General features: G+C 40.2%; 1 protein-coding gene across 3 annotated transcripts in view; it reads left to right on the top strand.

Moving 5' to 3' along the window:
• The window catches only part of osbpl1a (oxysterol binding protein-like 1A), a 75915-nt gene that overhangs the window by 14173 nt on the left and 39426 nt on the right, over positions 1 to 22316 (top strand). For all 3 annotated transcript variants that reach the window (XM_038268460.1, XM_038268479.1, XM_038268470.1), the window contains exons 8-15: positions 408 to 475; positions 566 to 610; positions 9077 to 9150; positions 9294 to 9357; positions 9447 to 9548; positions 15171 to 15302; positions 15437 to 15518; positions 16257 to 16363. In XM_038268460.1, coding sequence (XP_038124388.1) covers positions 408 to 475; positions 566 to 610; positions 9077 to 9150; positions 9294 to 9357; positions 9447 to 9548; positions 15171 to 15302; positions 15437 to 15518; positions 16257 to 16363 — 674 coding nt within the window. The remainder of the gene's footprint in view (positions 1 to 407; positions 476 to 565; positions 611 to 9076; positions 9151 to 9293; positions 9358 to 9446; positions 9549 to 15170; positions 15303 to 15436; positions 15519 to 16256; positions 16364 to 22316) is intronic.

Consider the following 22316-nt stretch of genomic DNA (forward strand, 5'->3'; position numbering starts at 1 on the left):
AGACAGATTTATAGTTTTTTTGTTGTTTTTGGTCCAATTTGGCTCTTTGGGCGGTTTGGGTTGCTGACCCCTGATTTAGACCAACACTCTCATGTTGCCTCATGTTGCTTATTTTCCAGCTTTAATCTGAGATTTTCTCTACATACTGACAATATTTACGTCCAGAGAGAAATGATCATCTTGTTGTGAGGCTAGAATTGTTGCACATTTCAGGTCCTTATTCTCATCCTTTACCCTCCATAGTAACCATTATTAAAATAACTATCATAAGAGCTGAGATTTCCCTCGATGCACCGGTTTTAGATAATACCTTGACGTTTCCATTGCTTGCTGCTACATTGAAAGCCCCTCCTGTTTTTGTGCATATGTTCTGTGGTGATAAAACTCTTCCGTTCTCTAACCTGCAGGGCAGAGGGTGTTTGACCTGGCCAGCGATGCAACAATGAAGCAGTGTCTTGAAAGCAACGTTCATCGAGTGAGTGTTCAGCACATGCTCAGCTTCCTAACGCTTCACTGATTTGTTTTATGATGTGTTTTCTACTCCCTAAATGTTTGTCATATGCAGGGTTTGACCCGTCATGTCAAAAAGTATGAAGGACTCCTCTGGAAGGTAAAGTCCAAGATTTATTTCTTTTTTTTTGTCCAGTGGGTCAGAGAAGCAATTCCTCCTATTAGTTACTCTCTATCTGCAGGCATATTGCTGTGCCAGAGAGTTCATGTGGAAACACATTTCTCAGTTTGTCTCTTTAATCCTGTGGTTTCAACTGATAACAGCAGCTTTAAAATTAGAATTATTTACAGTTTAGAAAATAAGCTTGTATTAAAAAGCTGCTTTTTTATTTATCTTTCATTTTGAAAAATTGAGTTTGGGATTTTTTTTTACCATCTAGAAAATTGCATGAATCTGTATGGTTTCTCAGTAATGTGACGCATCAACTGACCTCCACTTTAATCATAATGCCAAAACCTTGAACAGCTACTCTGGTTTTCATTTCCGTCATACTGAAAAATAATATAAGCAACAAGTAAAAGTGAAAAAGGCGTTTTAGCAGCTGGTGCCTCTAAAAACAAGTACGAAAAATAATCTGTTTTAAACAGAGAAGTCAATTCTATTCAGTTTATTTCTATAGCTACAATTCACATCATGTCATCTCAGGTCACTTTCCAGTTCAACCAGATCATCCAGTCAGATTGATTCAAAGTTTTCTATCTAAGGAAAACCAGCTGATTGCATCGACTCATTGATCGCTGGTTATGGTTCCGCAGCAGCGTGTCGCAGATAGTTTTTTATTTCTGCCCAATATTGAAGCGTGGTCTGTGCTATGTTATTGCACGCCACAACGCCAGACGGCCAATCAGGAACTAGCTGAGGGTCTAGATACGCCCGAGGCGGTGAGGAAGTGGGGGCAAGTTTGTGCGACAACGGAGGGACATGAGGGCTAAAAAGAGCGGGGATCCAGGTGGAAAAAGGGTCCCAGCGTTCTCACCTCGCTCTGCTAGCTGGTCCATCTTCACCAGTCGTTTTCCACAATGGCGGTCAGACAAACAGAACAAGTCGGTAGGGAACCAAACAGGAAATACGCATAGAGTAGAGCGATGTAGATTTGACCAATCAGAGGCCTGCTGTGACCTACAGTTTTGGAGAGGAGCAGCAGAGTGTTAACTGTGACACAGACCATAAACCAGGCTCAGTGTGAGCGGCCATCTGCTGAGGCCCACTGGGGTTCAAGGAGACAGAAGCAGACATAGAAGAAGAAGCATAGATACAAAAGGCAACTGTCAACCAGCTCCACAGGCGGCCCCGTCCAGGAAACACACAGCCAGGCAGACGAGCTCCGAGCCAGCTCCCATGTCAGAGGATGAAGAGAGCACATCCAGTTAGTCACAGTCAGAGAAACAGGACTACACTGGAAAACAGGCCAAGCTCCAACATCTATAACTGTATATACTGAAAATATCCCATGCACCTTTTTCTTCCTTTGGCACCTTCTTCTCGACTATTTGAGCTAATTTAACGAGTACATTTCTCCACTGTGAGATCAATATACTCAATCAATCAATCCAGTCAGCTTCTTCCAGCTGATTGGGTAAATCACCAATTGGTACATGCCTCCCATGTCCAGCTTTTATCCAATCCCAGTAGCAGCTGTGATGCATAAAATTTCAAAAGTCAACTAATGATTCAAACTTAGCAATTCAGGTCGGGAGGAACATGCAAACATCTTTCCTACCCATAAAGACACAAATCTCATCCTTTTGCTTGTTTTTTAAAAAAGGAGAAAGGCAGACTGATTAGCGGAGTCCACCTGCGCAGCCATGTTTGTTTTATTTCAGCCTGCTGTTTCTGGTTGAGATCACACACGTCCCTGAATATCATCAAAACTTATCAGGATTAAAGGTAAATGCATTATTGGCTTCTGGCAAGATGTATTTTTTCCAGGAGTTTGCAAATTCACAAATATTGCGACAATTCATCTTGCATGTAAGGAAAGCTGAAACATGGTGAGATTCAAAGAGGCTCTTAGAGGTCTCCAGAAAAAAGATTAGAGCAGTTTATGAGTCTGACAGGATATTTAAAGAGGCCTTAAAGAAAATCTGAACAACTATTCTATTGGTTAAAAAATGTTTTTTCCAGTCGAGGAAATAAAAAACAACAAAAAAAAGCTGCCAACATGTCTAGATGCAGATGACGTGTTTGACATAAGCTAAAAACAGCATTCCAGGAAAATAACCTGATTATCTGCAACGAGGGTGGAAGAGTCATGGTTTGATGGATGCTTTGCAGCAGATGGACGATTCTTTAGCCATAAATGATTCCTCTGCTCTTGGTTTCAGTTTATGTTCAGTTAAGTCGCTACATCCTTTAGCTGCTGCAGCACGAACAATGCTTAGGCTTCTATTTACTCTAGATCTAACAGCTGCTATATGAAAAAAAACAAAAAGGGGCAGTTTCTTTTTTTTTTTCTTTTATTGTTTCTTCAGAAGATGCTCACTTTAATTTAGAACTGTTGGCTCCCAGGGGTGGATTAAGGAAATATGGGGCCCCTGGCAAAGACAGGCAGGTGGGCCTCTTAACTGAGAAGACATAGAACAGCCCCATTCTCCAGATATAGAAATGTTAATAGAATAGACATCCATTCTCTGTTCTAGGTTGTGTCCCTCTCTTCTTGTCCCTTTTCTTCTTGTTTTCCTCTCTATGTTTTGTACTCAGCTGACTTTTCATGCTGTCTCTAAAGGAATGAAAGATTTTTTCCAAGCACTAAGCTCACTTAGCTGATTGCTCCTTCCTGTGTTTCCAAAAAGGCCAAAGTAAATAACCCAGTCCTTCTTTTCACTGTAGACAAGCCATGATCTGCTTCTCTGTTCTCCATTTTTCATTTGGATGAAATAATAGCTGCATGAATCATGACAGCAGACAAGATAGAGGAGAGCAGGAGGCGGGGTTACCAATCTACTCGCTCTGGAGAGCAGAGTTCGCTGCTTTTAGATGTTGTCTCCAAAGTCTCCAGTAGCAGAAAAAAGTCTCTAGATTTGGCGCTAGGAGCTTTTTAGAAATCAAAGTGCTAGAGGGGTCTGAAAAGTGGCTAAATATAGCGACTAAAGCGCTAAGTTGGCAACACTGCTCTTTGCATGGTTTGTTTTCAAATGGTTTGCTGCTGTCTGTTTGGACCTTTCTGAACATGTGCAGCAAATGGACTGATCCAATATGGTGGACACTGAAGGGGGGGGGGCTGAGACACACTGTGTCTCACACTGTTCTGATGGCATTTTAGAAAAAGTATTTTTATCAAAAACATAATTAATGTGCACAAATAAAGAATAGTTGTATTAACCACACATGGAAACAGAGTTTTATGGGGCCCCCAGGAACTTGAAGCCCTAGGCAACTGCCTAGAATTGCCTAAAGGTAAATCCCACCCCCCCTGTGCATCCCTGTAGAACAAAGCTGAGGACTTGGTTTAATATGCAGATAGCATTTTGTCAACATGTGATTCTGGAGATTTGTCTGAAACTTGATCAATAAATAAATAAAAAGCTGTTTAGCTTCATGTTTCAAAGCTTCTTCTATAAACTAAATAGCTGCTGTGTGCGGCGCTGCTGTTTTCCACCCATATAGAACATGCATTATCGTCAATCGAGCTAAAGATAGCGGGCCGGACAGATTCTGACTGGGTGAGCCGTGAAGCTCAGACATCCCTGTGTGCGTAGGCCTGACTTGACTCAGTGCATAAAATTCTAAAGATGGATATGAAAAAGGTTATCTTGCAGGTGTTGCTGACAGGTAAGCAACCACCCTCTCCTGTGCAGTGATTGTCTGTGCTGGAAAAGGATCCCTGAGTCACATGCTCGGTGCATGATGAAAGCTGCAGCAGTAATGCGGTCAGAATGGGGACAAATTGCCACCAAATCCTACTCTGTTCCGGCTCCAAGCAGACAGTCAAATTGCATAAAAGTCTTTTTTTTTTCTCAGCCCTCCACATCTGCTTTGAAACTCGTCGTTTTATCTGAGCTCTCTCTATTCTCAGTGTGGGTCAGAAGTTTACATACTAGTTTAAATTAATTCATTCATCCCCCACTTTAGTTTGGATGAATTTCCCATTGCAGGCAGAGAGACCACACGCTTTATTTCCTTTTTAACCCTTTATAGGGCAACTTGTTTTTTGATCACTTGCATACCCCTTACAAATGGAGTCCCCCCGTCCCTCAGTGAGGTCTAGAAGCACAAGATCTATATTTAGCCATTCAGCAAAGATGCTGCTACATGGCTGCACATCTTGTTTTGACATGGGAGCTGGCTCGGAGCTCGTCTGCCTGGCTGTGTGTTTCCTGGACGGGGCCGCCTGTGGAGCTGGTTGACAGTTGCCTTTTGTATCTATGCTTCTTTTTCTATGTCTGCTTCTGTCTCCTTGAACCCCAGTGGGCATTGGGAGCATGTACTTTATACATGCTCCCAATTGGTAGAGTTATTAGACAGCATGGGATTAATTTCCACTGTTATGCTGATGATACCCAGCTATATCTGTCTATAATCCAGATGAAGCTAACCCATTACATAGATTACAAGCATGTCTTGAAGACATAAAAACCTGGATGACTCTTAACTTTCTGCTTCTGAATGCAGACAAAACAGAAGTTATAGTCTTTGGGCCAGAGTCTCTGAAAAAGAAGCTGATTAGTCAGTCACTTCATTTGGATGGGATTAAACTGATTTCAGATAATAAAGTAAAAAATCTTGGTGTTGTTTTTGATCAGGACCTGTCATTTAAATCCCAGATCAAAGAGGTTTCTAGAATTTCCTTCTTTCATTTGAGGAACATTGCAAAAATTAGAAATCTCCTGTCCAGGGGTGATGCTGAGAAACTAGTCCATGCATTTGTTACTTCAAGGCTGGACTATTGTAATTCTTTACTATCAGGAAGTCCACAAACTGTAGTTAAAAGCCTTCAGCTGATCCAAAATGCTGCAGCCAGAGTTCTAATGAAAATGAAAAAGAGAGATCATATCTCTCCTATCCTGGCTTCTCTTCATTGGCTTCCTGTTAAATCCAGAATAGAATTTAAAATCCTCCTTCTCACATATAAAGCCTTAAATGGCCAAGCTCCATCTGATATCAGAGATCTGATTGTTCCTTATGTTCCTAACAGAGCACTTCGCTCTCAATCTGCAGGTTTACTAGTGGTTCCTAGAATTTCTAAAAGTAGAATGGGAGGCAGATCTTTTAGTTATCAGGCTCCTCTCCTGTGGAACCAACTACCAGTTTTAGTCCGTGAGGCAGACACCCTGTCTACTTTTAAGGCTAGGCTTAAAACTTTCCTTTTTGATAAAGCTTATAGTTAGGGTGGCTCAGGTTATCCTGAGCTCTCTCTCTATATTTATGCTGCTATAGGCTTAGACTTTTGGAGGACATAGGGACCCCCATTTCATCATTCTGCTTCATTCTCTTTCTATTCTCCTATTCTGCAGAATCTGTTAGTTCAATCTCTAACCTTCTGCTCTCTCTGCTTTTCCTCAGAGTAGCTTTGCCTCGTCTGTTCCTGTTTGGCTGTGACGTCATCCAGGAAAGAAACATCAGCTGTGCTGCTTCCATCAACACCCTTGTTTGTAGATGTTGGAGATCGGCCTGTCTTCAGGTGTGGTCCTGTTTCTCTGGCCGTGGCTGGGTGGATGTGCTCTCTTCGTCCTCTGGCATGGGAGCTGCCTTGGAGCTCGTCTGCCTGGCTGTGTGTTTCCTGGACGGGGCCGCCTTTTACAGCTGCTTGTATCTCTGTTTCTGTCTCCTTGAACCCCAGTGGGCCTCAGCAGATGGCCGCTCACACTGAGCCTGGTTCTGCTGGAGGTTTCTTCCTGTTAAAAGGGAGTTTTTCCTCTCCACTGTCGCTACAAGCATGCTTAGTGTGAGGGATTGCTGAAGAGTCAATGAGTCAATGCAATCAACTGGTTTTCCTTAGATAGAAAACTTTGTATCAATTTGACTGTATGATCTGGTTGAACTGTAAAGTGCCTTGAGATGACATGTGTTGTGAATTTGGCGCTATATAAATAAACTGAACTGAATTGAATTGAATTGGGCCTCAGCAGATGGCCGCTCACACTGAGCCTGGTTCTGCTGGAGGTTTCTTCCTGTTCAAAGGGAGTTTTTCCTCTCCACTGTCGCTACAAGCATGCTTAGTGTGAGGGATTGCTGAAGAGTCAATGAGTAAACTTATTTTATTATTTTTTTATTATTATTAAACTAAACTTATTCCAAGTTTCTTCCTGTTCAAAGGGAGTTTTTCCTCTCCACTGTCGCTACAAGCATGGTTATGGGCTGGTTATCGTCCCCCAGCAGTGTGTCGCAGATATTTTTGATTTCTGCCCAATATTGAAGCGTGGTCTATGTTATTCCACGCCACAACGCCATAGGGCCAATCAGGAACTAGCTGTGGGTCTAGATACGGCCGAGGCGGTGAGGAAGGGGGGGGCGTTCTCACGCACCTCGCTCTGCTAGCTGCTCCATCTTCACCAGTCGTTTTCCACAATGGCGGTCATACAAACAAAACAAGCCGGTAAGGAACCAAACAGGAAATACGCATAGAGTAGAGCAATGTAGATTTGACCAATCAGAGGCCTCCTGTCTGCTGCACTGTCTGCTGTCACCTACAGCTTGGGAGAGGTGCAGCAGAGTGTCTGCAGAGGGGGGGGCACATCTGCGTTAACTGCGACACATGCGCAGACGACCTAGTTTCTGAGTATAAATCAGCCTTAAAGGAAAATTCCGGTTTTTAACACTTTTAGCCCATTTTCTGTAGTGTCCAGGATGAAATCGAATGATCGACACCAAAATTTTGACGATTGGTCCTGTCTCTGCTATTTGGCTCATGCAGAATCCCCCCCTGGCTGCTTCAGAATGGCTTCCATAGTGCATGTCCGATAATGTCCTTAAAACAACCTTTAACGTTTTTTTTTTTTTAAATATGCTACTCACCGGGTCGTCAGCGCTGTTCAAGGACGTTCCAAAACAAGTTTCGTGAAGAAAAACCGTTCCTGTCTTGTTTTATTTAGCATTTTGTAAATCCCAGAACTATTTTTTCCGATGCATCACAACCGCTTATAAACTTCCGCTTCCCGTTCGAATCTGAAGCGTTGCACACTCCAGACCACTAGTTGGCGACGGTATCCTCTACCGTCAAAGTCCAATATGTCCTCCTCAAGAATCCACCTTTCGTATTCCATTTTCAGAGTTTTTTAAAGTGTTTAACAGAGACGTTAGCACCTCGACGTCGGAGTACACAGAGTGAAGCAGAAACACTTGGGCCTTGCGAAAAGACTACAACTAAGCGTAAACAGGCCCCATTTCCGTTTCCGGTGGCGGAGGGATATTGACTATTCCAACAGAACTCAATGGGATTTACAAAATGCTAAATAAAACACTACAGGAACGTTTTTTCTTTACGAAACTTTTTTTGGAACGTCATTGAACAGCGCTGACGACCCGGTGAGTAGCATATTTAAAAAAAAAAGAACGTTTAAGGTTGTTTTAAGGACATTATCGGACATGCACTATGGAAGCCATTCTGAAGCAGCCAGGGGGGGATTCTGCATGAGCCAAATAGCAGAGACAGGACCAATCGTCAAAATTTTGGTGTCGATCATTCGATTTCATCCTGGACACTACAGAAAATGGGCTAAAAGTGTTAAAAACCGGAATTTTCCTTTAAGCCTCCAATTTCCATCCAACCAGTAATTTCTAGTGTGAAAGTCAAACATATGTACTGGTCACTACAAAAAAACACATTTATTCTTTCCAATCTACTTCTACTTAATAAAAATATTTATTGAAATATCAAGAAGGGTATATTTATGTATGTTTGATGTAAAGCTTTGGCCTTTTGAGAAATAAGAATAAAAAACCAAACATGAATTCAAACCATGCAGCATTCCAGTACACCCTGGGATGATTAAAACTCATCATTTAAATCCAAAATTAAATATAGGATGATTACTAGATATGAAAGCATTCAAACAGCTGTACCCACATTTCGATAATTAACTGGTAAAGGCTACACTGTTTGCATTTTTATAGCAGTTTTCTGCACAGAAATAAACACAGTCTGGTAACTTTAAAAATGCTGTAAACAAACCCTGTAGAGCTGCAGCTGTCAGGTGTCACTACAGGCAGCATCCATGTGCACACAGGTACGCATAAGATCCAGAAATACATTAATTATAGCAGCTTTAGGGATAAACAGGAGATTTATCCAGCTAACAAGATAAAAGGCCAAATTAATAGAAGACAACCGACCCACGTTGTTTCAGTGGATGACATGCCTTCATTACTGTCAACACAGGCTGCTTGTTTTCTGTCAGTCATTTCCATATATGCATACCAGCTGTCTGATGTGCCACAGCTGAAAAGAAGCCTAGTTGTAATTATCATGTAAAGGCTATTTAGCAGTTAGAAGGCACTAACTTCTGTAACTCATTGCCCTCTGAGTTAATTAGTCTGGAATAGAACATGTTTTTCTAACCGCTTGAACAGATTCTGCACTGAACCTTTGAAAATATGAATGCATGTTTTTATTTTTCCAACCCACAGAGCTCCAGGTTTTTTGGCTGGCGCTCCTACTGGGTCGTTCTGCAGGATGGGGTCATATCCTGGTACTCAAAGCAGTAGGTTCTCAGCTTGGCTCTGTGCTCTGAATTATGCACCTGGAAAGAAAAAATTCAGCGTCTGATTTTAAGGAATAAAAAAGGGTCAGATAAATATTTACCAGGAAAAAATTGTATTTTTCACCCCTCTCTGTCCAACGTAGGTCCGATGCAGCCGTAAATGTCAGAAGGCAAGGCTGCAAGTCGCTCACTAACGCCACCTGCTTGGTAAGCCGCATTTAAAATGTCTTCTTTGACCTTTTTTTCACACGTTAGATTCAGGCATATATATTTATTTTATTTTCTTCCCTCTCCAGATACGAGCCAAAGATAACTGCTTCTTCAGCCTTAAGTGTTTCGATGACAGCGTGCATCAGTTCAAAGTTTGCCCTAAAAGTGAACCGGAGGCAGCCAGAAAAGTATGTTTTCATTTCATCTCTGTGTTCAGGAACAGAAAAATATAAAATATTAGATTAAAGATGGAATAATAGACTACATTATGAATGTTTTCAGTGATTTCTAATAAATAATTAGACTTACTTCCAGGAATTAAATAAAAGTTTCATTCATAGTGAACCACCTTCAACCAACAACAAACTGTACATGAAAGCCTATTTTTTGCAGTTCTATTTGAAAATGAGATTTGTTTATCACAAATCACATATTCTTATTTATTGCACAAGGTCATATATATGAAAAACACTTGATGCAAACATTAGCTAGGAAATTGCGAAATGTTTACACAAAACACTTCCTTCAGTCTTTCTCTTCGGCTGGTTCTGCATCACGTCTTTGGCAGGACATGAATCCGTCAACCTTCCCTTAGTGTTCTAATATCTGTGTAATAAATCTGGTGATTTATTTAAACAATGCGGTACTTTAAAGTGGGTTAGGCTAAATCATATAAGGTAATTACACAGTGGCGTCTTCCTGCCAATTTGAGGCCTTGCAGGTATTAAAGATTGCAGTTGTTTTGGCCCCTGGCAGCTAAACACCTGCTTCTCTTCTATCTAGGGGTGGTTTCCCCACATCGCCACAGCATCTGTAGTTCCTCCCATCATCTCCATCTGATCTGTTTCTGTTTATGGTTTATTGATATTTTCTAGTCTGCTGCCTTACAACTATAAACTTCTGTGTTATTTCATTCTAGTTTTATGAAATATACCCACAAAAAATAATATCATTTTGAAGTGAAGAAAAATTATGGATTTAATTTTTTTTTTTTTTAAGACGTTTCGTAATCTGCGGCTTCGCTCGCAGGAGCTAGCTATGCTAGATATTAACAGCTTCCTGGGTTTTTTTACTGCAGTCAAACCCTTAAGCTTTCATGACTACATAAAACTGCACAGCCAATCTTAACTACTTAGAAATAAAGTTATGTTAAATACAACTGATTCACTGAAGTAATTTGGCAGCAGCAATAGATTTCAGGCAGCATGTGAGCTGCAATACCTTGAAACGAAAAAAAAGGGAAGGAAAGAAGATGAGAAACATTTTTGATAATGTTGAAAGAAAGATGGTTGAAACAAGTTTAGTTTAATTCAGTTTATTTCTATAGCTCCAATTGTTTTAAAATTTGAAAGTCATTGCCTTAAAAAATAAATATATGGACAAACATTTTTTTTTATTTACTTATTAGTGACAGCAAATGTATGGGGGGAAAATGATGATCTGTTTTTAGAAGACCAAAACTGAACTGAGTGGCTTACAGTTAAATCTATTTACTACACGTATGCACCTCTGCACACCTGAGCAGCACAGCTGATATTTCTCTCCAGGATGGAGTCACAGCCAAACAGGAACAGACCAGATGAAGCTACTATGAGAAAAAGCAGAGAGAGCAGAACGTTAGAGATTGAACTAACAGATTCTGCAGAGTAGGAGAATAGAGATAGAATGAAGCAGAATGATGAAAAAGGGGTCCCTATGTCCTCCAGCAGTCTAAGCCTATAGCAGCAGAACTATAGAGATAGATTAGGATAACCTGAGCCACTCTAACTAAAAGCTCTTAAGAATCTCTTCATAGTCTTGAGATTTCATTGTACCCTACAGAGCTGTACTAAATGAAACAAAAAGCCCCAGAACAACAGAGCCTCCCCCATGTTTCACAGTAAAGACAGTCTTCTTTTCTTGATTTGCTTCATTTTTTTGTCTGTGAACATAGAGTTGATTTGCTTTGGCAAAAAGTTAAATTTTTGTCTCCTCTGCCCATGTGACATTCTCCCAGAAGCTTTGTGGCTTTGACGACATATAATTTAGCTAATTTAGCTTTTTTATGAGTTGTTTTCCAAAATGACTTTGTCCTTGGTCGTCTCACATTAAGTCCACTTTGGATCAAACAGTGATGGATGGTGTGATCTGACTGAAGTTCAACCCTTTTAACCCCTTAAGAACTTTTTCTCTCTTTTTGATTATTTTTATTATCCGTCTCTTTAATTTTTCATATATTTTCCTCCTGAGCCACATCCAGAGAGGTTGGCTACAGTCTATTGGATCTTAAATTTCTGAATAACATGTGTGGCTATAATCCACAGGAACATTAAGCTAACTGGAGATGGTCTTATAGCCTTCATTTTTAATATCTTTGTCTATAATTTTCTTTTTAATCTCCTGAGACAACTCTCCCCTTTGCTTCCTCTGGTCCATGTTGAGTGTGGTAGACACCATGTCATCAAACAGCACTGTGACCACCTGTAGCTCTACATATAGGCCCACTGACTGAAAGCAAGCTTGTAGACAGCTGTGATTAGTGAACACACCTTGATTCAACATGTCCCTTTGGTCACATTTTTTATTACTTTATTTCAGGCTTTTTTCATTAGTTTATTTTTTTTTAACCTCTTTGTTTAAAGCCCTGATGGAAAGCAGTGTCTGACTTTAATTTGCTTAGTTTTATAGCATACAGAATTTAGAACTAGTTATTTCTGTGAATATTGTGTGTTTTTATTTCACTAAAGGAGGTTTACCAACAATTTGTCTATGTTTGTTTATTTGTTTGTTTGTTTATTTATTATTAGGATCCCCATTAGCTGTGCTTTACACCCAGCTACTCTCCCTGGGGTCCACATCATTAAAATACAGTATATGATGTAAATTCATGAACATGTTTGACAGATGACGAATATCATAAACATATCAATCAGACTGAACATTCATAGAAAAGGGGAAAGTTACAATTTAAAATTTTAAAATTTTATGAATAAGTTACAATAAATTAGAATTTAAAAATATTTCATTTATATATGCATTGATCCTACAAACTTCTTAAGTCGCATTTTAAAAGCAGATTTGTGTACAATTTTTATGAGAATTAATGGCAATCATTGCTCTGTAAGTAAAGGTGTATTTGAGAAAATTAGTTTTCGCCCTAGAAATTACAAATCGTCCTTCAGCTGCATGTCTTGTTAGCCTCGTGAGACCATCCTGATCTTGCGAGCTTTCAAGATTTCACTCGCAGATCAGTCTGGAGACTCTCCGTTAAAGAAAATTTGGAGCCGTTCACCAAACGAACGTCCAATCAGCGTTGGCTTTGAGGCGGGTTGAGGTGTGACGCAACGAGAAGCGCGACAGTTCAGTCTAAAGAACATGGCGGCTTCAGCCGATGAAACTAGCGTTAGCGTGGCTATTGAGCAAGTTTTATCGGAATTACAGAGTATTTCTTCACTGAAAGAAGAGCAAAACACTGCTCTGGAGGCTTTTCTCAGAGGAAAAGATGTTTTTGCTCTTCTCCCGACTGGTTTCAGCAAGAGTTTGATCTATCAATTGGCTCCTCTTCGTCGTCGCTCTGTTAGTACGTCATAATCTTCGTTGATCTGATTGGTTTCTTTGGCCCGTCTATCACCAACATAGGCCAATCGGCTAACCAGTATTTTCGCCCCTTCCCAAAATTACTTCAACGGAAGGTTTCCAGATGGATATGCGGAGCAAATCCAACTGGTGGAGTCAGGTTAATGTCTTGTGGCATAACTATGAGAGTCCAAATTATTCCTAAATTGAACAAACAGAAACAATGGACTCTGGAGTTTTAAGATTTTCCACGTTGAGAATAATAGCGAAGCTAGTGCCCGGCTGTCATGAACCTTTAGCCAGCTTAGATTTGAATGCATGGTATTTATACTGGTCCTGTAAGAACAATTTAATGCTACACGGGCAGCTTTATTCTGCATTATTTTAAGTTTCTCTAAATCTTTTCTTTTTGCATGTGACCATATTGTTTGACAGTAGTCAGGTTGAGAAATTATTAATGTTCTTACTATAAGCTTAGTCAAAGCAGCTGGCAAAAACTTGCTACATCTTCTCAATATAGCTAAAGCTCTGCCCATGTTCTTTACAACAGCTTCAGTGTGTCTTGACCAAGACAGTTTATTATCCAAATAGACACCAAGAAGCTTAGCTTCTGTTACTTGCTCAATGAGTGTGTTATTTATTATCAAATTGAACTTTGGGTCATGTTTAAGAGACTTGTTTGAACCAATACTAAAGTTTTTGTCTTTAAGATGTTCAAAACTAATTTATTATCTAAAACCCATTGCTCTATGTGTTTAATTAAACGCAACAGACAGCTTACACCAGAAAGCAAGTTAAGGATGTTTTTACCAAAAAATGTGAAACAGAGCTATAAAAACACAAAATGAAGTAATGAGCAGAGAGGGGCCTTCTTTGATGCTGGGGTCACAGATAACATCTGTTTACTGGGGTTGGACCGTTTCGTAATCTGCGACTTCGCTCGCAGGAGCTAGCTATGCTAGATATTAACAGCTTCCTGTGTTTTTTTACTGCAGTCAAACCCTTAAGCTTTCATGACTACATAAAACTGCACAGCCAATCTTAACTACTTAGAAATAAAGTTATGTTAAATACAACTGATTCACTGAAGTAATTTAGCAGTAGCAATAGATTTCAGGCAGCATGTGAGCTGCAATACCTTGAAACGAAAACAAGGGAAGGAAAGAAGATGAGAAACATTTTTGATAATGTTGAAAGAAAGATGGTTGAAACAAGTTTAGTTTAATTCAGTTTATTTCTATAGCTCCAATTCACATCATGTCATCTCAGGTCACTTTCCAGTTCACCAGATCATCCAGTCAGATTGATTTAAAGTTTTCTATCTAAGGAAAACCAGCTGATTGCATCGACTCATTGACTCTTCAGCAATCCCTCACACTAAGCATGCTTGTAGCGACACTGGGGAGGAAAAACTCCCCTTTAACAGGAAGAAACCTCCAGCAGAACCAGGCTCAGTGTGAGCGGCCATCTGCTGAGGCCGACTGGGGTTCAAGGAGACAGAAGCAGACGTAGAAAAAGAATCATAGATACAAAAGGCAACTGTCAACCAGCTCCACAGGCGGCCCCGTCCAGGAAACACACAGCCAGGCAGACGAGCTCCGAGCCAGCTCCCATGTCAGAGGATGAAGAGAGCACATCCAGTTAGTCACAGTCAGAGAAACAGGACTACACTGGAAAACAGGCCAAGCTCCAACATCTAGAAACAAAGGTGTTGATGGCAGCAGCACAGCTGATATTTCTCTCCAGGATGGAGTCACAGCCAAACAGGAACAGACCAGATGAAGCTACTATGAGAAAAAGCAGAGAGAGCAGAACGTTAGAGATTGAACTAACAGAATCAAGATAAGAATGAGTCACACAGCCTCCTTCATGCCGTGAACGGGAGACGGGAGGGTTTATCTGGCTAAATGTATGTCCTTGATGAATTGAAAGGTTCTTTCTTGGGAATAACCAACTGTTTGTGTGTGAGAAAGTTCTTTTTTTAGGGGTGGGATAGTTCCAAGGTATAAATGTATGTACTGAGCTTTAGTTAGAGCTCTGTCTCTGTCTGAGGACGTTAAATAAATCTGTATTTTTGCAAACATTCGTCTCTGCCTCAGCTTCCAAACTCCACAACTGTTAAAATGAACTCTGATGAATCTAAAGGTATTTATGCATAAAACTCCTTGGATAGCTTCCTTTCTCTGTGTGTCGAAATGCTGCAAAGTTTCAAATTATTTTCAATTTGAATCAAAATATTCACAATTTCTACCCAGGCATGGCTGGATGCGCTGGAAGAGCACTCAGCTTACAGCACACACTACTGCTCCCAGGAGCAGGGCAGCGAGGAGGAGGAGGACGAGGAGGAGAAGGGCATGTCGCTAGGGGAACTGACAGACTCGCTACAGGTGGCTGTAAACAAAAACACCTAATGAGCGCGCTGACACAATGAGATGAATGGATGAGAGCTCCGCCATGTTTCAGCCTGACCTGCGCCGCTTCAGCTCATCTGCATCTTTCTGCTCTTTCTCTGCCCCCCCAGGCAGCCGAGGTCAGCCAGAAGAAGCTGGAAAACGAGGTGGCGGCGCTCCTATCCCTGCTGAAAGATGACGGCCTGTCAGAACGTAAAACCAGCCTTTTCACCATCATTTCTCTTCTGTTTTTCTCTCCAACTGAACTATTAGCACAAATTCAAAAGCAAACTAAAGAAAACACCTTAACGCCTCATGGGAAAGGAGAGAAAACAACTTGGATTAAAAACAACTTGGATTAAACTAAACAAATTATTGATAATTTCTCTGAAATTCCGCTGATGCAATTATATTTTCATTTAACTCTGTATTTATCAGTGATTTTATGATTCATCGCTGTGGAGCCATAAAAACGGGTTAAAATAGGTGACTGCCTAAACTGTAGCATATAATTTACATCATTTCCTTTAAACCGTCCATTGATGGGGGTCAGATTTAATAGGATAGAAGATTTAATAGGGGTTTCATCACCTGATGGAATGTGGTGCATCTCTACCAAAGCAATTAGCTTAATTTCTCTGTTCATTTTTACTCTTTGTTCTTTAATTTTGCACCCATCCACATGTGAGAAGGAAACCTTAAATGCCTTTCAACCATTTAAGAGCAGAAATGAAAGGCTTGTGATTAAAACTGAAAGCATCATCAAACGGAGTAATAAAAATGTCTGAATTACTGCTAATTAAGACCGTTCCATCTGTTTTGGTTTTTAGGGATTCCAGCATTTTCACAGCTTTCTTGATCCTTTTTGAAACTTTCAAAACTAAACTTCATTTCCTCCGTTTACTTCAAGGGTGTTTTAATCTCCTGTTTTTTGTTATTTTGTTTGATCAGGTTTTCCTTCGACTGTGCTGCAGAAGATGCAGGAAATCTGTGATTTGTCCAGCGAGACCACCTCCAGTCTCGCCGTCTGCCTCAGCCTCTTCTCCAGGCAGGAGGGGGTGAGTCTCAAAGACTTTTAAACAACTAAGAACACTTTCTAAACTAAGGGACAGTTTTTGTTGATAGACTTAGACAAACTTTATTGTCATTTTATACACACAGTGTATACCAAACACAATTTTGTTCAGTATAGCTCTCAAAACATTTGCATTTCTTAAAATGCAGCAGTGATAAAATGTAATCATGGTGATCAAATGTAAACATAAGACTGAGATATAATTTACAGTGTTTCCAACATTAAGCGCCTTTTTTTCTCCATTTTATTTAACCTTCAGCAGTCTAATGGCAGTGGGGAAGAAACTGTTTTGGAATAAACATATACAGGTGCTGGTCATAAAATTAGAATATCATGAAAAAGTAGATTGATTTCAGTAATTCCATTTAAAAAGTGAAACTTGTATATTATATTCATACATTACATACAAACTCATATATTTCAGATGTTTATTTTGTTTAATTTTGATGATTACAAATGATAACAAATGAAAATCTCAAATTCATCATATCAGAAAATTAGAATATTGTGAAAAGGTTCAAAATTGATGGCCCCTGGTGCCACACTCTAATCAGCTAATTAACTCAAACCACCTGCAAAAGCCTTTAAATGGTCTTTCAGTCTAGTTCTATAGGCTACACAATCATGGGGAAGACTGCTGACTTGACAGTTGTCCAAAAGACGACCATCGACACCTTGCACAAGGAGGGCAAGACACAAAAGGTCATCGCTAAAGAGGCTGGCTGTTCACAGAGCTCAGTGTCCAAGCACATTAATAGAGAGGCGAAGGGAAGGAAAAGATGTGGTCGAAAAAAGTGTACAAGCAAGAGAGATAACCGCACCCTGGAGAGGATTGTGAAACAAAACCCCTTCAAAAATGTGGGGGAGATTCACAAAGAGTGGACTGCAGCTGGAGTGAGTGCTTCAAGAACCACCACACACAGACGTATGAAAGACATGGGTTTCTGCTGTCGCATTCCTTGTGTCAAGCCACTCTTGAACCACAGACAGCGTCAGAAGCGTCTTGCCTGGGCTAAAGAGAAACAGGACTGGACTGCTGGTGAGTGGTCCAAAGTCATGTTCTCTGATGAAAGTAAATTTTGCATTTCCTTTGGAAATCAAGGTCCCAGAGTCTGGAGGAAAAGAAGAGAGGCACTTCATCCACGTTGCTTGAAGTCCAGTGTAAAGTTTCCACAGTCAGTGATGGTTTGGGGTGCCATGTCATCTGCTGGTGTTGGTCCATTGTGTTTTCTGAGGTCCAGGGTCAACGCAGCCACATACCAGGAAGTTCTAGAGCACTTCATGCTTCCTGCAGCTGACCAACTTTTTGGAGATGCAGATTTCATTTTCCAACAGGACTTGGCACCTGCACACAGTGCCAAAGCTACCAGTACCTGGTTGAAGGACCATGGTATCCCTGTTCTTAATTGGCCAGCAAACTCTCCTGACCTTAACCCCATAGAAAATCTATGGGGTATTGTGAAGAAGAAGATGCAATACACCAGACCCAACAATTCAGAAGAGCTAAAAGCCACTATTAGAGCAACCTGGGCTATCATAACACCTGAGCAGTGCCACAGACTGATCGACTCCATGCCACGCCGCATTGCTGCAGTAATACAGGCCAAAGGAGGCCCAACTAAATACTGAGTGCTGTACATGCTCATACTTTTCATGTTCATACTTTTCAGTTGGCCAACATTTCTATAAATCCTTTGTTTTTATTGGTCTTCAGTAATATTCTAATTTTCTGATATGATGAATTTGAGATTTTCATTTGTTGTCATTTGTAATCATCAAAATTAAACAAAATAAACATCTGAAATATATGAGTTTGTATGTAATGTATGAATATAATATACAAGTTTCACTTTTTAAATGGAATTACTGAAATCAATCTACTTTTTCATGATATTCTAATTTTATGACCAGCACCTGTAAGCTGCTCAAAAAAATTAAAGGAACACCTTCAAAACACATCAGATCTCAATGGGGCAAAACATCCTGCTGTTTCTTTATCCTGATATGGACTGGGTCATGTGTTAGAAACCAAAGGATGACATCATTTGATGGCCCCCACATGTGTATGCATGCCTGACAGCGTCTCCTAATGAGGCGACGGATGGCGTCCTGGGGTATCTCCTCCCAGATCTGGACCAGGGCATCACTGAGCTCCTGAACAGTCTGAGGTGCAACCTGGCGGCGTGGGATGGATGGAAACATAATGTCCCAGAGGTGTTCTATTGGATTTAGGTCAGGCGAGCGTGGGGGGGGCAATCAATGATATCAGTTCCTTCATCCTCCAGGAACTGCCTGCATTCTCTCGCCACATGAGGCCGGGCATCATCGTGCACCAGGAGGAACCCAGGACCCACTGCACCAGCATAGGGTCTGACAATGGATGCAAGGATTTCATCCCGATCCCTAATGGCAGTCAGGGTGGTGTTGTCTAGCCTGTATAGGTCTGTGTGTCCCTCCATGGATATGCCTCCCCAGACCATCACTGACCCACCACCAAAACGGTCATGCTGAACGATGTTACAGGCAGCAGAACGTTCTCCACGGCTTCTCCAGACCCTTTCACGTCTGTCACATGTACTCAGGATGAACCTGCTCTCATCTGTGAAAAGCACAGGGCGACAGTGGCCGACTTGCCAATTCTGGTGTTCTGTGGCAAATGCCAATGGAGCTCCACGGTGCCGGGCAGTGAGCACAGGGCCCACTAGAGGATGACTGGCCCTCAGGCCACCCTCGTGGAGTCTGTTTCTGATTGTTTGGTCAGAGACATTCACACCAGTGGCCTGCTGGAGGTCATTTTGTAGGGCTCTGGCAGTGCTCCTCCTGCTCCTCCTTGCACAAAGGAGCAGATAGCGGTCCTGCTGATGGGTTGTAGACCTTCTACGGCCCTGTCCAGCTCTCCTGGAGGAACTGCCTGTCTCCTGGAATCTCCTCCATGCTCTTCAGATTGTGCTGGGAGACACAGCAAACCTTCTGGCAATGGCAGGTATTGATGCGCCATCCTGGAGGAGTTGGACTGCCTGTGCAACCTCTGTAGGGTCCTGGTAGCGCCTCATGCTAACAGTAGTGACAGTGACCCTAGCCAAATGCAAAACTGGTGAAAAAGAGTCAAAAAAGATGAGGAGGGGATAATTGTCAGTGGCCTCCACCTGTAAAACCATTCCTGTTCTGATGGTCGTCTCGTTGTTGCTCCTCTAGTTCACCTGTTGTTCATTTCATTAACACCAAAGCAGCTGAAACTGATTAACACAACCCAGTCTCATGGGAAAATGTACCCCCACTACGTTGGTCCACACTGCAAAACGTACATAATCACCCGCAATGGCCATTTTTTTGTGGTACTGTTACATTTCTTCTGCCTATACGCTTTCTATTGTTTTACGTCCTAGTCACGTGACTTTCAAGATTCCAGCTGGGAGAAGAAGAAAAAAATATACATGGCCGACATTCGCTCATTTTTTTGTGGAAAGATTAATGACTTGAGTTTGTTTTTGCATTAAAATGAGTTTTGATTACATTTCTAGTGAGAAATGTATAGTTTGTTGCCAGAATATTTACTCAGGGAATGTACATATTCACTTGCTTGTTCGTTTCTTGCAAAGATTTTTCAAGATAATGTGAAACTGTAACGTTTTGGTATAAACATGGCTGAGATTTCTCTAACTTTTAGTGGGAAAATCAATAATTTCAATCAGTTTCTGCATTTAAATGGGTTTTGATTACATTTATAGCAAGAAGTGTAGGGTTTATTTACATAATATTTACTTAGTGAACATACATAATCACCCGCTTGCTAGTTTTTGCTACGTTTTTCGGATCTCGTCAGGATTATGTGAAATTGCAACGTTTAGGCTGCTAGCCATCGCCTAGCATTTAGCTGCCGCCCCGATTCAACATTGAATTCTTTGTGATTTAACTCCATCTGACGGATCAAACCCTCGCCACTGCGTGCGTTGCGTCTGAGGTTGATTTTCAGATCAATGCATTACGTCGTGGCATACGGGAGAAACTAATTAAACTAGTTAAAAAAAGGATCATGGGGTTAAGATCGGATGTGTTTTATTTGGAAATCTACCGGATCCTATGTGCATTTAACTTCCTGTTTGGTGCGATCTCATTGATGGGTTTTGACCAGATTTTGACCAAAGAGGAACTAAAAAAAAAAAAAAACAATTTGAATGCACAACCAGCATATCTGGAATCAGTGACAGAGAGCGACTGGGACCAGACGTTTATTAATTTCTCCCCACTGATTTCCATTCAAAATGTTTTCGATCCCACCGGGCTCTAGGGAAGGGGCGGGCATACCGCCACCTACTGTTCATGAGTGTGTAGCAACATTGTTTTACATCTATTAAATTCTATTTTTTAATTTTGTATTCTGAAGATAAATAAATAATGCTTTCCTTAATCTATAATATCTTTTATATTTCCTTTATTTCCCAATCATCCTTTAAGACTCCATTCTTGGCCTGTCCTTTCAACTCTTTTCAATTTCTTCCTTTCAGGTTCATATGTTTTGCAGTTCATCAATACGTGTTCTACATGTTCTATCTCTCCAACATCCTTCACATTTATCATTATTTTTCCTCCCTATTAAGTATAAATTGTCATTTAAATATGTATGACCTACTCTTAATCTGATCATTATTATTTCTTCCCTTCGGTTTCTCTCATTAATATTTCTATTTAATACTGACTTTTGTACTTTATATAACCTTCTTCCTTTTTTATCTTCATGCCACTTTTTTTGCCATTTTTCAATTTCTTTCCTCTTAATAAATGATTTTCCTTCCCCTTTCCCTAAAGGAATTGTAATTGTTATTGCCTCCTCTAAAGCCCTTTTTGCTAATTTGTCTGCCTTTTCCTTTCCTTTGACCCCTTCATGTGCTGGAACCCAACAAAACCAAATATCAATGCCACTCCTGTATAATCTAAATAAACTGTGCTGAAGTTCTAATACTAAATCTTTCCTATTATTTCCTTCTCCCTGAATACTTTCTAAAACTTTTAAATTATTTGAAAAGCATAGTAATAATAATAATAATAATAATAATATTTTTTAAAGCAGTTAATGATTCCAACAAGCAAACTCATATTATAATTACCTTAAAATATATTCTGATGGTTCAAAGAATTTAAAAGGGTGTGTGGGAATAGGAATATATGTACCAGAGTTCAAAATACACATTTCTAAAAGAATTTCAGATAAACTGAATATATCTGTTTTCACAGCAGAGATGGTGGCAGTTATACTGAGTTTCCAATGGGTTGAGGAGGTCAGAGCAGACAGGGTATGGTGGTATGCACGGATTCCAACGCAGTTTTAGAAAGTATTCAGGGAGAAGGAAATAATAGGAAAGATTTAGTATCAGAAATTCAGCACAGTTTATTTAGATTATACAGGGGTGGCATTGATTTAGCAAAAAGGGCTTTAGAGGAGGCAATAACAATTACAATTCCTTTAGGGAAAGGGGAAGGAAAATCATTTATTAAGAGGAAAGAAATTGAAAATGGCAAAAAAAAAATGTGGCATGAAGATAAAAAAGGAAGAAGGTTATATAAAGTACAAAAGTCAGTATTAAATAGAAATATTAATGAGAGAAACTGAAGGGAAGAAATAATAATGATCAGATTAAGAGTAGGTCATACATATTTAAATGACAATTTATACTTAATAGGGAGGAAAAATAATGATAAATGTGAAGGATGTTGGAGAGATAGAACATGTAGAACACGTATTGATGAACTGCAAAACATATGAACCTGAAAGGAAGAAATTGAAAAGAGTTGAAAGGACAGGCCAAGAATGGAGTCTTAAAGGATTATTGGGAAATAAAGGAAATATAAAAGATATTATAGATTAAGGAAAGCATTATTTATTTATCTTCAGAATACAAAATTAAAAAATAGAATTTAATAGATGTAAAACAATGTTG

The sequence above is a fragment of the Cyprinodon tularosa genome, unplaced genomic scaffold, assembly GCF_016077235.1.
Source record: "Cyprinodon tularosa strain WSP-4 unplaced genomic scaffold, ASM1607723v1 ctg119, whole genome shotgun sequence".
NCBI classification, from domain to species: Eukaryota; Metazoa; Chordata; class Actinopteri; order Cyprinodontiformes; family Cyprinodontidae; genus Cyprinodon; species Cyprinodon tularosa.